General features: G+C 34.9%; 1 protein-coding gene across 1 annotated transcript in view; it reads left to right on the top strand.

Moving 5' to 3' along the window:
- OLA1 (Obg like ATPase 1) overlaps positions 1–8,780 on the top strand; it is a 161,801-nt gene extending 153,021 nt beyond the window's left edge. Inside the window, exons 8-11 of the mRNA XM_065931779.1 lie at positions 1,864–2,004; positions 2,692–2,788; positions 4,812–4,934; positions 8,266–8,780. Of these exons, the coding sequence (XP_065787851.1) occupies positions 1,864–2,004; positions 2,692–2,788; positions 4,812–4,934; positions 8,266–8,367 (463 nt within the window). The 3' untranslated portion in view covers positions 8,368–8,780. The remainder of the gene's footprint in view (positions 1–1,863; positions 2,005–2,691; positions 2,789–4,811; positions 4,935–8,265) is intronic.
- The last annotated feature ends 6,517 nt before the right edge of the window (positions 8,781–15,297 follow it).

Below are 15,297 nucleotides of genomic sequence, written 5' to 3'. Positions count from 1 at the left end.
ATAAATTTTAAAATACAGTTTTGTTTGAATAGTGTAAGTCTATAAGTTAGACTTTCATAATGGTCTTTCCTTCATAATTTTGGATAAGAAAACAACTGGTTTGGATTTCCTCTTTTAAAGGACATATATTTGATTCCAAAATACATCTTAGGGATTGGTCCATTATTTCTAGGATATGACCAAAAGGAAAAAAAAAATATTACGAAGATCAAAAATCACTGATAATTTTTTTTTTTGGCCATACCATGCAGCATGTGGGATCTTACTTCCCCAATCAGGGATTGAACTTATGCCCCCTGCAATGAAAGCGTGGAATCTTAACCACTGGACCACCAGGGAGTTCCCCATTGATAAATATTAAATAAATTATAGGTTAGCCTTATATAGCAAACATGTATGAACTGTTGTGTGAGTTTTTCATTCCTTTATACTCAGTATATACTGAGTTTATACTCATTCCTTTATACTCATCCCATTCTACTCAGTAGTCCATGTTCTTAATTTTCTGATAACTCTGATCCCTGCCATTTTCTTTGATGGTCAGTATTAGGGTTTAGTTCTTGTGTTTCTTATCCACTGTAGTGACATTTACATTGTTTTTTAAAGGATTTCTGCCTCAATTTTCTACCGTGATAGTTATTAAAGCCTTGATCTAAATATGGGAGCTAAGTATAAGACTGATATACATTGAACTGTGAAATCTCTACCCATTTCCATACTAAGCTCTATCCCAGAATCATAGGCATGTCTGCTGTGATTATCTGAGAGTAAAAAATATTAATAGTAATTGCTGTTAATATTTGTTTATGATATGCCAAACTTTACTTTTATAGGTTCTTTACCTACAGTATAATATGTACTCTTACTATTTCCATGAGTAAGGAAACTGTGAAGTTTAGAAAGGTTTAGAAACCTGCCCAAGAGTAAAAAGCTAGCATAGTGGTAGGATCAGAATCTAGTTAATATACTCACTACCCCTATATCATTTATGCTCTAACTGCCACTTTGCTAAATTACTCCATGCTTACAAAATTCTGTAAAGCAATTATCCTTCAATAAAAAAATAAAAGAAAAAAAAAATGACATGCTTGGGAAGAAATCACTCAATAATGATTTTGAATTTGAAATGATTCTAAAAGGAATCAATAATGTCTTTTCAGGTAATACCTGATATCAATTTCCTAACTGATTTGGCTTTCCAAATCCTTTTCTATTAAAGGAATTTATTTCCTCTGTAGTTCTGTTATTCATGATCCTACAGAAGTGAGATTCATAAGAACAATGCATACACGATCAACTAGGTTTGTAAACCTGTATTTTTGACTTTTGGGGGGTTTAGCAAAAATCTCAAAACCAGTGACAACTGTAAGGTTTTGTTAGTCCAAGAAGGAATTGAACCAGGCATATAGATATCTGGGGGGAACAAATTATTTATTGGTCAGAGCTCCTCAAAATTAGCTGATACTTTTAGGTGTGATTCCTATAAATCCAGAACTTTGTGTTTTTTGCTTTTTAAAAATTTACTTTGTAAAGGAAGATAATAAATCATAACATTGAGATTCTCAAGGTCACAGGTATTAATACTGAACGAATTTAGTGTAACTGCAAAAAGTTTTAAATATTTGTATCATAGTTCCTATAGATAATATGTTAAGGTAAAACTAGATTACAGTAAAATATTATGGCGTATACCTGAAGCAGTTGCTGCCTGTTAATGCCTTGACCTTGGAAAGCTATACACAAAAAGATGGCATCATAAAACCGTGCAATTCTTATGAATATGTATGTGCTACTTGATAATAATGAATGTGGTACAGTCATGCATGCACTACAAGATAATGTTGTGCCCTTTTTTGTCTACAGGTTGATAAAAATTAAAGAGTGGGTGGACAAGTATGACCCAGGTGCCTTGGTCATTCCTTTTAGTGGGGCCTTGGAACTCAGGTTGCAAGAATTGAGTGCTGAGGAGAGACAGAAGTATCTGGAAGCGAACATGACACAAAGGTTAATTAGCATTCATTTTCCCTACACTTTATTATCAACTATTTCCTTGCAGTAATTTAATTGCTTGCGCTGATAGAATAATAAATGACAGAGTAATTACCATTATAAAGAGGGAATCTTCTCCTTTCTTTACCATGAGACAGAGTGAAAAGATTTATTTTAAATTAAGTTTTTAACTGTCATCTGTCATCTCCGTACAGTGTTTTAATTATAACATAGGTATTAGTTATGTATATTTTTGAGAAGGAATGATCGCCAAAACTCTTTCGTCATGTTCAGTGGGGGCGGGGAAAGAGTGAATCAGTTGCCTTAATTTTTTCTGAGTAACAGTAATATATTGTTTAAACATTGGATTTCAATCAAATAATTTTGCTTTCATGACCCACGTCTGGGAAATAATTGATATTGGAGGAAAATAACCATAGAATGGGTAGATCAAATTTTTCTTTTTCTATAGTAAACAATTCAAAATGATATATTCAGACTAATATAATTTAAACTAATTTTTGAAGAGATTTTTTAGGAATAGTTATATGCTTTCTGACCTCTTCAAGTGTATTATAAAAGAAAAATGGTCATTTACTAATCTTGCTAACATTTTCTGCTTGAAATGAATATTTTAGGTTCATACTGATCTCTGGCACAATCTACTTATATGTTGAGTGAATTTGTTTCATTTTATTTCAGCGCTTTGCCAAAGATCATTAAGGCTGGGTTTGCAGCACTCCAACTAGAATACTTTTTCACTGCAGGCCCAGATGAAGTGCGTGCATGGACCATCAGGGTAAGATTCATACTTATTCATCAGCTATATCCAGTTCCACACTATTGAATTCAGATTGATATCACTGACTTTGAAGTTTGTCATGGTGGCGGTTAGCTAGTCATTACAGATGAGGTTTTTGTCCAGGATAACTTTAATTATTTGTGAGCTGCTGAACAGTGAAAGTGGAGCGGCATTGATTGAGGCAGGTAACAATTGATTCTGCCTATTACATAGTCTGAATTTCTTCATCCTGTAGAATCTGTCTACCCTCCTCCTGTGGTCAGAGATAAGACGCACCAGTATTGTGCTTGCTTAATCTGTGTGACTGGGTTTGTCTGCAGTGAAATTGATGTTGCTTTTCATTTTGTATTCGCTAAGTTTGTTTGGGTTGCGGGTGGTTCTTTCCTCCTTTGCTTTGCTCGGATTACATTTTCAGCAATAAAAGCAATATGACATCATTATGCTCTTCATAGATACACAGTTGGGCTCAAAGAGCTAAACTCAATGTGTAATAATTCATGCCTTTTAAAATTTGAATTTATAGAAATAGTGTTTATTTTTACAGTGATTTATATTCAGTCTTCTTTAATAATGTGATGTGTATTTTTAAAATATTGATATATAACTGATTGCCACCAGAAAGAATGACTAATTTATTCCCAAAGGACAATAGAAACAGAACTGTAATGGCTGGCTTTTAAATGAAAATACATTGTAATACGGTAGTTACTGTTGAAAAATATTTTGAAACATATGTAATCCTAAATCATGTTACAGAATCTAAAAATAACATCTGAACTTTCAGAAATATTCAATGTCTTACTCATTCTTTTATTATGCTCTCTTAGTGTATGGTACATCCTAGTTTTAGGGCTGCTTTCATTCCTGTTTTCACGGACTACATTAATTTATTATTACATTTATTTTTATTTAAGATGGGTAGGAACATGAAGTCAGTTCAACATAATATTAAAGGCGTTGTGTGAATGTGAGATTCACTTTTCTTTGATCTCTTCTTTGTTAAAAAAAATTGCTTGATTGACTTATAACTAAGGTCCTTTTATATCGACATACAAATTATGTCAAAGCAATTTGGGTTGGTAAACAAATTGCCAGGGTTTATTTTTACTGTATATTTTAAAGCCTTAAAACTTCCAAACTTAAGTATGTGCAGAAGGAAAGATAACATGTTCTGGGCTTGAAAATGTGAAAGCTGGTTTATCTTAAGACTGATTGTAAGTATGCATGATTTAATGTGCTAGGATATTTAGTCAGGTAAGCATCAGTGAGTAACCATATTAACCCAATACATCTTTTATTGTAAAAACTGTGCTTTGTAGTGTCAGACTCCTTATCACTTTAACATGCTTTATTAAGCAGCCTTTAGGTCACCATTATTTCTCAAATTTCTTTCCATGGTTGTGTGTGTCTGGAATGTATGTCCTTGTAGTTTAACATATGGGGTAATTATAAGACTTTTCTCTTCCTATATCAACTTGAATTTTCTCTCATGGTGGTTCAGAGGCAGGGTTTGCTATGTAAAGTGTTCAAAATTTTATGAGGATTTTAAAATTATTTGATGAACATAGATTGTGTAATTTGTTGGAAATGTCTTAAAAATGTTCCTTTATATATTGATTTTTATATGTTCTTTTGATGAGCTGAAATTTTCAAGGCTTTTTGTCTTTTTAAAACCTTTGATAATTCAGCTTGAAAGCTACTTTTAAAATCCTTATTTTTTTTTTTTTTCCACTGTGAAGAATAGAAAATCAAAATGAAACCTACACCAAACCAGGCCACTGCATCTAAATCGATAAATCTGTGGATGACTGTTAGGAGAAGCACAGCTACGCTTCTTTAGCATCTGCTGGTTTGTCTGTGCCAAATCGGCTTGAAAATGTTTGAATTGTGTATCAGACACCTTAACTGTCATTAAACTAAGTTTAAGTTGAACCCAACTGCACATAAAAGAAAAGAAACTCTACGCTCTCAGTCAGTCATCTTAAATGCGATTCTTTTTCCCTGGTCTTCCTTTTCAAAGAAAGGGACGAAGGCCCCTCAGGCCGCAGGAAAGATTCACACAGATTTTGAGAAAGGGTTCATTATGGCTGAAGTAATGAAATACGAAGATTTTAAAGAGGAAGGTTCTGAAAATGCAGTCAAGGTAAGGAATTATTTTCTAGCTTAATACATCATAATTTTTGCTAATATGAAGATACTCATGCTTAAAATGAATGATAATGATCTTTTAAATTGTCTCAGCCTTAGTGTTAACTATCAACTGTATGTACTATCAACTGAGCCATAGATATTTATATACTTTTAGGCAGTTTTTTAGTGTATAAATTGTTAGTAATTTTGTGGTGTTTTTCCAAAACTGAAAAAGAAATTTTAAAGCTGGCTTTAAGTAGTTATCCATAATTTCAAAGAATTTGTTCACTGATGACCAGTGAAAACTTGCACTTACTATACTTGAATATCATAAATAAAAGTAATGTGTATGCGTATGGAGTAATTCAAGGAAAACAACGTAAATTTAGTCAAATAAAACCTGTTTTTGCTGAACTTCACGGTTGTACTTTTTTTTTTTAAAAAAAAGATCTCTGAGAGCTTAATTTGCTTTCTCAACACTAGAGGGCAGGTCCAAAATTGTGCCTTATTTTAGCTAATAAGTATAATTTAGTTTGCATCCACTAATAGTGAAGCTATGTTATACAGACATAATGAATGATTTCTTTTAATTTAAACTGTGTTACAGACTTGATTTTGTTTGACTTTATTAGGTTTACTTAGCAAAATCCAGTAGGTGTGTCAACTCTAATCCACAGACAGGTAGGGAGGTAAACTGACCTTCTAAGCAGGGTTCATTACCTGTAATTTGTTATTTGAGGACTAGTATACAAGATGTTTTTAAAAAATTTTTAAAGAAGTCTTGTTTATTTCCTAATTTTAAAGAAATGCAAAAAAGTTTATTCTCATTGGTATCATTGGAGAGATCATATGGAAGAGCAGGAGTATAATAGAGTTGTTGAAACCCCAGAAAGAGAAGGGGGAGATCTTGGTGTAGTTGGTTCAATGTGGAATGAGAGCCATTTTGTTTTTTTAAAAGGAGTGAAAGAAGTTACAGTTTATAACTAAACAAAGTCATTGGCTTCTCAGTGTTGTCATCTGTGTCGATAGATCGATGTGCTAGTTCAGTGTATTAAGATTGAACTTTGTCAAAAATACTAATTAGACTTGAAAAATCTCAGATTATTTTTCAGCATGTTATGTCATGCTGGCATATATATTTTTCATAGACTAAAGGTTAAAATAAGGATATTTTTCTATTACTAGAATTCAGAAATCAGATGCTTCTTTTTTATGTTCTCATGGGATAAGCCTGTTTTACCAACCCTTAATAGATGTCTATGATGTAATAAACTTGAAAATTACATAAATTGTGAATACTTCCTTTAACAATACAGAAATTTTATAATATACAGTTAAAAAAAAATATTGCCTGCTTGTAGAAATGCTTAACACACACAAAATGTTTAATACTAACTAGGAGGTTTTATGCAATAAACTGGAAAAGGTTGACCTCTGACTTTTCAGCTTAAAAGACCATTAAGTATAATATGCTTTTTTGTTTCGTTTTTTTTTTAAATTTCCAAAACTAACATTTCAAAATTTGAACTCCAAATTAAATAAAGCATTTATGAATTTCTTTTATTCAACAAATACTTGCATATTGTCATATAAGTTTTAGGTTTGAGAGCAAGATTGTGTATATGTGTATGTATGTGTATGTATTTCAAACATCAGTGCAGCATAACTAATTTAATGCCAGTGTGTGAACTTATACTGAATAGCTCTGGGTGGGCTTTGTAGTCTACAGGGATATCACATTATTAGCAATCATATCTGCTTAGGCAAAGCTGGCTTCTACAGATGGCTGCTTTCAAGTGCAAATGAACTGGTTAGACGTGTCTTGTTTAATACATACTCAAGATTCACAAATGGGTATTGATTTTTTTTTCCAACCAGTGTTTCTGATAGCAGTGGAAATGGATTAAATGGTCTCTAGAGAATTTAAAGGAACACTGTCACCTTTAATTAGTAGTAAACTTGAGTCATAACAAAGTATATAAACTTAAATTTAATATGTCATGTCAATTATGTATTTGATTTAAATTGTCTATATAGTTTTAGAACATTGGACTTTAGATTCTCAAAACAAGTAGCCCACGGCCTTCCATACATCACAACTTTGGAAAAGTCATACAAGAGTATTGTGTGTGTGTGTGTGTGTGTGTGTGTGTGTGTATGCCTTTTAAAATGTTAGGGTATTATTGACTTTTTAAAAATTAGCTTCATTTTTAAAAGCACTTATTAGGTGATTTTTACATGTGGTCTAGATAATTGTAATATGCCTACTGGGGCTCTGTGACCTGCTTTGTTGATTTTAACTTCAGATGTATGATCTTTCTTAGTCTTGTTTCTGATTAGTATAATTGCACTTGACTTTGAACATTCTTATCAATATCTTCAAAGGGAAGTACTAATCTTGTTGGTCAAAGGTTTCGTGTCCTCAATAAATTCCAGCAGAAGGAAAATACTTTTGAGAATCTTTTGTTTCTCTAAAAGATCCTCAGGTCATCCGTGTTGAGTGGTTGATGTCAGGTGGTGGGACGAGTTGGTGGTGAGCAGTGTTCAGTGTAGGTGCCTGGATGCTGAAGAGCCTGTGGTGCTGAGGGTGAAGTGTGTGTGCTGTGCCCCGCGGCGAGCCTGAGTCTGCGTATTTGTATAAGAATCACCAGAAGACTGCTCATCTTGATCTGCGTGCCAGCAGGTGGAATCAGTTGCTTTGCCGACTGATTTACAAGTGGAAAAAAATACCTATCTTTGCAGTTCCAACCTGTTAGAATCTGCTTGTAACTAGGGCCATTAGTCACTAAACTTCTGTATGTTGAATTTTAGTATACACCACTGTGTATGGTCATTGTCAAGATCAAATTAAAAACTACAAAGAAGCAATTTAAAATCTGTAATTACAATTGATAATTGTAGCGTGCTGTGTCTTTGGCATTATCAGTATCACCAAAGAATTTCTTTAAGTAAATATTGCAGCTTTAACCTAGCTATATAATCCTTTTCTCCTGCCTGGTTTGATCTGCTTGTTACAGTGACTTGCCGGATGTTTGCAGACACATCAGAAATGTACCATAAACAGCATGTAATGAAACTTAATGATATTGGTATAATTACATTTATGTACCAACAATTTAGTGGAGAATACATTATGATTATGTATGTATGGAAAATCTAGTGCTGCCCAAATCAGGAATACTTTGCTTCTCTCCAAGTCTTGTTTTGAACTTGTGTGCCTTCCTGTATTTTTTTTTCTTTAATCTGACCCAAGACATAGAATATTTTTTTGCATGTGCTCCTACCATTTACCTTATATATTTCATAGTAAACTAACACATTTCCTTTGTATTTCTTATTTACAGGCTGCTGGAAAGTACAGACAACAAGGCAGAAATTATATTGTTGAAGATGGAGATATTATCTTCTTCAAATTTAATACACCTCAGCAACCGAAGAAGAAATAAATTTTAATTATTGCTCAGATAAATGTACAACTTCCAAACGGCATATACTTTTTTTTTTTTAATTAAAATTTCTGAAAACTGAAAGGGCAGGTAAAGTTGGGGTGATGGGAATCTTCCACAAACAATTATTTTTATTCGTTTTAAAATTAAAATACTGTGTACCTCCAATGAGCTGCAAGTTCACTAAACCTGAACAGCTTTGCTTTTCCCGTGATTAAGACCCTACTCCAAATTGTAGAAGCTTTTCAGGAACCATATTACTCTCATGATACTTCATTAATCTCCATCATGTATGCCAAGCCTGACACATTTGACAGTGAGGACAATGTGGCTTGCTCCTTTTGAATCTACAGATAATGCATGTTTTACAGTACTCCAGATGTCTACACTCAATAAAACATTTGACAAAACCAGCCTTGGTGTGTTTGGGGATGTCTGTATTGACTGACTCTGGTGTGGTGAATGCGATACGGCACCTGGCGGTTGCTGATTACAGAATTTTAAGGCGTGTGTATGACACAGTAACTAGCGTGTGGGGCAGCTGCAATTGTATCTTAAAAGTGGGTCTTTCACAGGAATCAGAAGAATAGTATATCAGGGATTTGTCTCCAGAAAGATAATTAATTTGTAGATGGACATTTATTGAAAGATGATAGTGATGATATCACAAAAGATATATCCTAGGTGACTATGACCAAAAAGAAAATAGTGCTGCGATAAAATTCTACCTCAAAAATGAAAGGATTTCTTGTTGTTGTCTTTCTGACCACGTTGGAGAGAATGTTCATTTTTAATCATTCCTTTGAAATTATTGTGATGAAATTGTTGTGAAAACTAACCCATTCATATCTGATGAGTTATAATTTTGTTTCGATTCAGTAGTGAGTATAAAAAGTAGTTACTAAAAAGATTAGATCTTGAACATTTTAAAACTTTTAAAATACTTGCTATTAAAATATTTTAAGGTGAGTTGAAACTTTAGTATATGCAAGTTAAGCACTTTCTAAAATTGTAGCAGAAAATTCTGAAAGAAAAATATGCTTAAGTAGTTATCTGGAGATCGTTTGCCACTTAGCCTTCTTCTCTTACAGGGACAGTAGTAGCATTCTTCCCTGAACCCTCCCTTTCTCTCCCAGTTAACACTCCTGCAAGGCTGCCCTTGTGATCAGAGGACCATTTCAGTGAAGTGCAGAACCCCAGCTAGGCCAGCTCTTGCCTCTACTGTGTTATTTTGTTACGTTAAAGGTAAAAACACACATAAACTTAACACTGAAAGTTACTTAATGTAGCACAAAAAGCAAGAAGTGATTTTCAGGGCAATTTGCTATAAAGGGGGTTTTCTGGTGACTCAGATGGTAAAGAAGCTGCCTGCAGTGCAGGAGACCTGGGTTCCATCCCTGGGTCGGAAAGATCCCCTGGAGAAGGGAGTGGCAACCCAGTCCAGTATTCTTACCTGGAGAGTTCATGGACAGAGGAGCCTGGTGGGCTACAGTTCATGGGGTCGCAAAGAGTCAGACACAACTGAGCGACTAAGACTTTCACTTCTTTAATGTGCTATAAAGAGGAAAGGGTGCTTAAAGAGGATTTGATTGAGTAATGAATACAGTTTAGAAGCTCTTTAGTTGCATATGTTCTTTATGAAAATCAGATACTGATATTCTTTTGCTAACATAAAAATCAGAACTGCAGCAGGGAAATAATAAAATTAAGTGAAAAAAAATTTTTTTTTTTTTTTTAAGAATTAAGTAAAACATAAGTGAAACTCGAGTACAGGTGCAGTTGGCCAAGTTTGCAGTGAAAATTCCTGTTATACTTCTGAATTGGAGAAATGTAGAGATTTGTGGATTGTTTGGGATTTCACCAATATAAGAAGAAATCCAATCTCTTGCTTTTGAGTCCTCTCCAAAATAAATTGCATAGATGTCTTAAAGAAGTTTGGCCTGGAGAAGGAAATGGCAACCCACTCCAGTACTCTTACCTGGGAAATCCCATGGAACGGAGGAGCCTGGTAGGCTGCAGTCCATGGGGTTGCGAAGAGTCGGACACAACTGAGCTACTTCACTTTCACTTTCACTTTATAGTCACATGACAATATTGAGAGATGGAATCTTGCTTGTTACTGTCATTCCCATTCCTTTTCCTTTAAAATCAGAATAAAGTTGTATTTCAAAAAAAAAAAAAAAAAAAAGAAGTTTGGAATCTCATTAAAAAGGCTTCAAGATTGTGTAATTTTACTTTCTGTTAACTTCTAATGTGATAATTGCACATTGCAGAATAGAAGTTTTAATAAGAGACAGCAGTTGTTTTGAGGTAACTGCCTTCATTAGGGCTGAAATTAAATGCTGAAGATGTTTAATTTGGTTAGAAGTCCTACAGTATTCTGTATGTGTGTACAAATTTTTATTTGCTACAAAAGTTGAGAATTCCAAGAACTTTTGCATATAGATAACTGGGTATATGCCTATATCTTCATGTTTTCCCTCTTTTAATATTGGTGATAGTTAATGTATTTTTAGGATTATAAGTGAATTTTTTTCACTTATCTGTAGATCCATCTTAATCAGGTTTTTTGGTAAGAGAAATCTGATTTTTAAAAGTTCCCGATAGCATCTTTGTTTAGTTTTTATCATATTACCTTCATAACTTCACCTTGGGCTTGGCTCAAACCCTATTTTGATACCACTCCAGGGGAGCATTTCTGTATCTGCTTTCTTACACGGATAGTAGAGCTGCTTTCATGCTTTGGCAAGCAACCAAGGGGGGAAGAACCTGTCATCAGGCGCCTGGGTCTGTGGCCTGCAGGGAGGGCCCACGGAACCCACCCAGTGTAGCCTCTTGCCGCAGGAGTGTGGAAGAGGGGGATAAATGTGATATGTTCAGTTTCTTTGGTCCTCCGCCTAGTCCTCATGCAAATTGCCATTTTTTTCTGGTGAAAAAAGGCATCTTGGTTGCCTTAGAGTATAAGGAGTAGAACAGATCATTTAATTTTCAATCACATGTTCCTAGTCCTGTTGGCATTGTTTTATAAAACTTTACTCTCTAGATCATCAGTATAAACTATGTTTGAGGCAGGTTATTTGCGGGTTATCACATCCATCCTGTGTTGATTTTATTGTGAGAAAGTGACTTTATAGGAGGATATGCTAGTTGTCTACCACAGTGCATTCTTTCTTTATAGTTTAAATAGACAATAGCTGGGCACCCAGCTGCAGACTATCAAGCAGACTCTGCAGCTAGGTAGACGTCATGTGACTAAGTTCTTGTCAGAGGAATGTGAATGAATGCCTGAAGACCTTGGATACTGCTCCCCTCAGGAGCTCCTTTCCTTCCAGAAAACCCACTGTTAATCACGCAAACAAAGCCAGCACCTTAGCGGACAGCAGAGCGAAGGTATGGCAGGAACCTGCATCTCTGAAGGACTCTGGTCCTGCATCTCTGAAGGACACAGGACCTGACTGCTTCCCTTGGAACTGGTGCGTGAAAGAGAAATAACCTGCACTGTTCTTTAAGCTACTGTATTCGAGCTGCCATGTTTCTTTTGTAGCAGCTGGCTTTTTACCTAGGCAAATATAGACATTTCCTGGTCTTGTCTCCATTATACCTTCTTTGGAATTTATACCTTCTGTTCTGTGTTCTGAGCACAGATTTATTGGGTGGAAAGAGCTTCTAATCCAATCTGGATCAGGCACCACTGCTACTGCCTCAGTGTTGCCTTCTGTAAATTACTCCTCCCCTCTTAGATTCTTCACATGTATAATGAAGATCATAGATTAAATGGCCTAGTGTAAAAGGACTAAAGAGAGTTACAGGTACATAATAACCACACAACAAATGTAAATTCCATATAGTTACCTTTAACATCACCCCAAACTGTAGCCACTCTTAAACAGGCCTTATGAACCACACACAAGAAGACTATAGAGTGTGTATTTCTTAAATACCTGTCCTGTAGAAGAAATGTTAATACTTTATTGTTGCTAAAGAATATTCTGAAAAAGGAAATAGTTGAATTGAGTGATGAATGTTGATATTTTGCTAATAACATGCCAGGACCTCATCTAAATCATGGAATTCCGAGGCTGAAAATGTCATTTCAGAATATCTTGCTCAACTTACCTATCCTATAAATAAGAAGTAACGAAGGAGCAGAAAGATTAAATAATGCTAACCATAATGACAAGTCATAATATGATAAACTGTGTTGCAAAGATTATAAATTCTATATTTGGAAGTTGAAATTTTCACACAGAAATTGGTTATTACATTTTCAGAATAGCCACAAAATCCCATTCAGCACAATGTAAACTGAAATATCATAGGGGTTTTGGACGGCAAGGGAAAAAGAAAGGGGAAGGAAATCCAAACATCTCCACTTGGCAGTTGAGGTCACTGACAATCTGCCCATGGCCTGTGTCTCTCTCATTATTACTTTTTTTGTAAAGACACAAGGAAATTAAATCCCTTAACCAAATAACACAGCTATTATTTTCTTTGTCAAAAAAAAAATGTAATTTTTAAACCAGTACAGGAAAGCATTATTTGCATTGAATGACCCAGTTTGGCCTTAATGAATAGTAACGAGTTTGGGAGGGTAGAATGGAAATCCTGCTGGCCTGAATCACATAAACACCAAAGGTGTCAGCAGTCTGCGATTTTTCTGTTAATCCAGCCTAGGATATCCATGAGCATTTTCTAAAAATAAATAAATGACTAGGAATGCATAGAGAGAATATCCAACAGACCCTTGTGGTGCCTCTATTTCTTCATCTTACCCTCTCTCCTTCAAATTACTATTACCATGAGAATCATAAAGGAGTATTTATTTAAAGGAAAAACAGCTTGAAAAGTATTCTACGTGGGACTTCCCCTGGTGGTCCAGTGATTAAGACACAGCACTTTTACTTCAGAGGGCACATCTCCATCCCTGACTAGGGAACTAGATCCCACATGCCACTCAGCACACATGTAAATTTTCATCCAGCTGTACAGTTAAGACCTGAGTACTTTACTGTATCTAAATTATATCTCAATTTTAGAAAGAAAAGAAATGCACCTCTCCATTAAATGATTGCATGGTATAGGCCTTATACCCAAAGAGTTCCTGGCAATGTTGAGTCTTTGTACAGTGCTTATATACTTTAAATTTTTAAAGATGTTGGTTAGTAATAATATCAGTATATAAACTATAGAGAAAGGAATTGTTAATGCTTAAGATGGACATAGTCACAGTTGAATGGGAGGTATCTCAGAAACTATGATAAAAGACTCATTCCCATAGATGAGAAGGTAAATTATTTTCTGTGGTCCAAAAAATTGAAATCTGTATCAGCTATAATAAGATTCCATTGTAACAGCAAAAACAATTGGAAACAATTTAAATATTCATCCATATAGGAAAATGGTGAAATGAATTCTAAAACATCCATAGAAAAGAATACCTTCAGCCATTAAAAATATTATAAATTAATCTATATGAGTAGCATAGAAAGATTTCTTATTCATTTTGCTTTGTGAAAAAGTAAGTTGCAGAGCAATATGTATAGTATGGTCACAGAGGTAACCTTCAATTAACTGTTTGGTGTGTATTTTTGCAAATAGTTATCATTGTACTTACATATATGTATACATCTGCATATAATGTTGTTCAGTTGCTAAGTCATGTCCGACACTTTGCAACATCTACGTATGTTTTTACATAAATGGGATTATAGTTGTTATGCAGTTTTCACCCAAATAACTGAATTAATGTTTTAAAGGCAGTGGATTAATAAAAATCCATCTAGAATTACATCATATCTGAGAACTTTCATGTATTCCTTTAAGCCAAGACTTGGGGAAGGAAAAGTATGCAGCCATCAAAAGAAGTAGGGTACAAGCATCCCAGTCAGAAGTAGCAGCAAATGCAGAGGTTGGGAGGCAGGAAAGGACCTGGAGTTCGGGAGAAACAGGCGCCTGGAGTGGCTAAAGTGGAATGAGTAAAAGGTTCTTGGTTATGCAGGACCTTCCACTCATGAGAAAGTTCTGACATCTTATTCTTAGATAAAAGTCAGACTAGCTCTTAGATTAAAGAGTTTAAAACTATACAGTTCTTCCATCTGATTTATATTTTCAAAAATCACCTAGAATCTTGACCCATCTGCCATCATTCCCAGAGATCCTGGGAATAAGAAAGGAGAATGTCGGAGGTTAGAGAATGGCACCCAGCAGGCATTACTGTCCAATAGAAAACTACCATGAGTCATGTGTGTAACTTAGATTCTTCAAACTGCCACACTTTTAAGTAGGTAATGCATTTTGATACAGTATTTTATTTAACCCAATATATCCAGCTTTATCATTTTACTATATAATCAACCTAAAAATTGTAAGTCAGTTTCCATTTTTTTCATACTGTTTTTGAAATTTGGAGTGTATTTGATACCTACAACACTTCAGCTTAAACTGGACGCATTTCCAGTGCTCAGCCACATGTGCCTTGGTGCTGCTGTAGTGGACAGTGAAGGTCTAGGGCTTTACCCTTTCTCCTCAGGAATTTAGCCTGAACTGCTTATCTTCAGCTGATTTCAACAGAGCGCATAAAAACCCACTGTGCTTAGACTGGCTGTGTTTTCATTTAAGGCTGAATATAAAAAGTGTATGATAAATCCTTATGCCTGCTTTTGTTAAAGAACAGAGGGTGAGGGGGCTCGCCGACCTTAGAGCAGGACACAGGAGAGATGAGTTATAGAAGGCACCCGTGAGATCGACTCTTGACTTGAATTAAGAAATGGAAAGATGCAGCTTGATTTGATCTGCTTATTGGAAGAATTCACAAGACATATTGATGGAATGGATGAGAGGTGGGAAGTGAAGAACTGAGAATGATTCCTAGGTTTTTAGTCTGACCAAGTAGATGCAAGAGGGTGCCACTTACTGAGATGGGAAAGACCT

Source organism: Muntiacus reevesi, chromosome 3, assembly GCF_963930625.1.
Source record: "Muntiacus reevesi chromosome 3, mMunRee1.1, whole genome shotgun sequence".
In the NCBI taxonomy this organism is placed as follows: Eukaryota; Metazoa; Chordata; class Mammalia; order Artiodactyla; family Cervidae; genus Muntiacus; species Muntiacus reevesi.
This window is presented reverse-complemented; position numbering and strand designations above follow the sequence as displayed.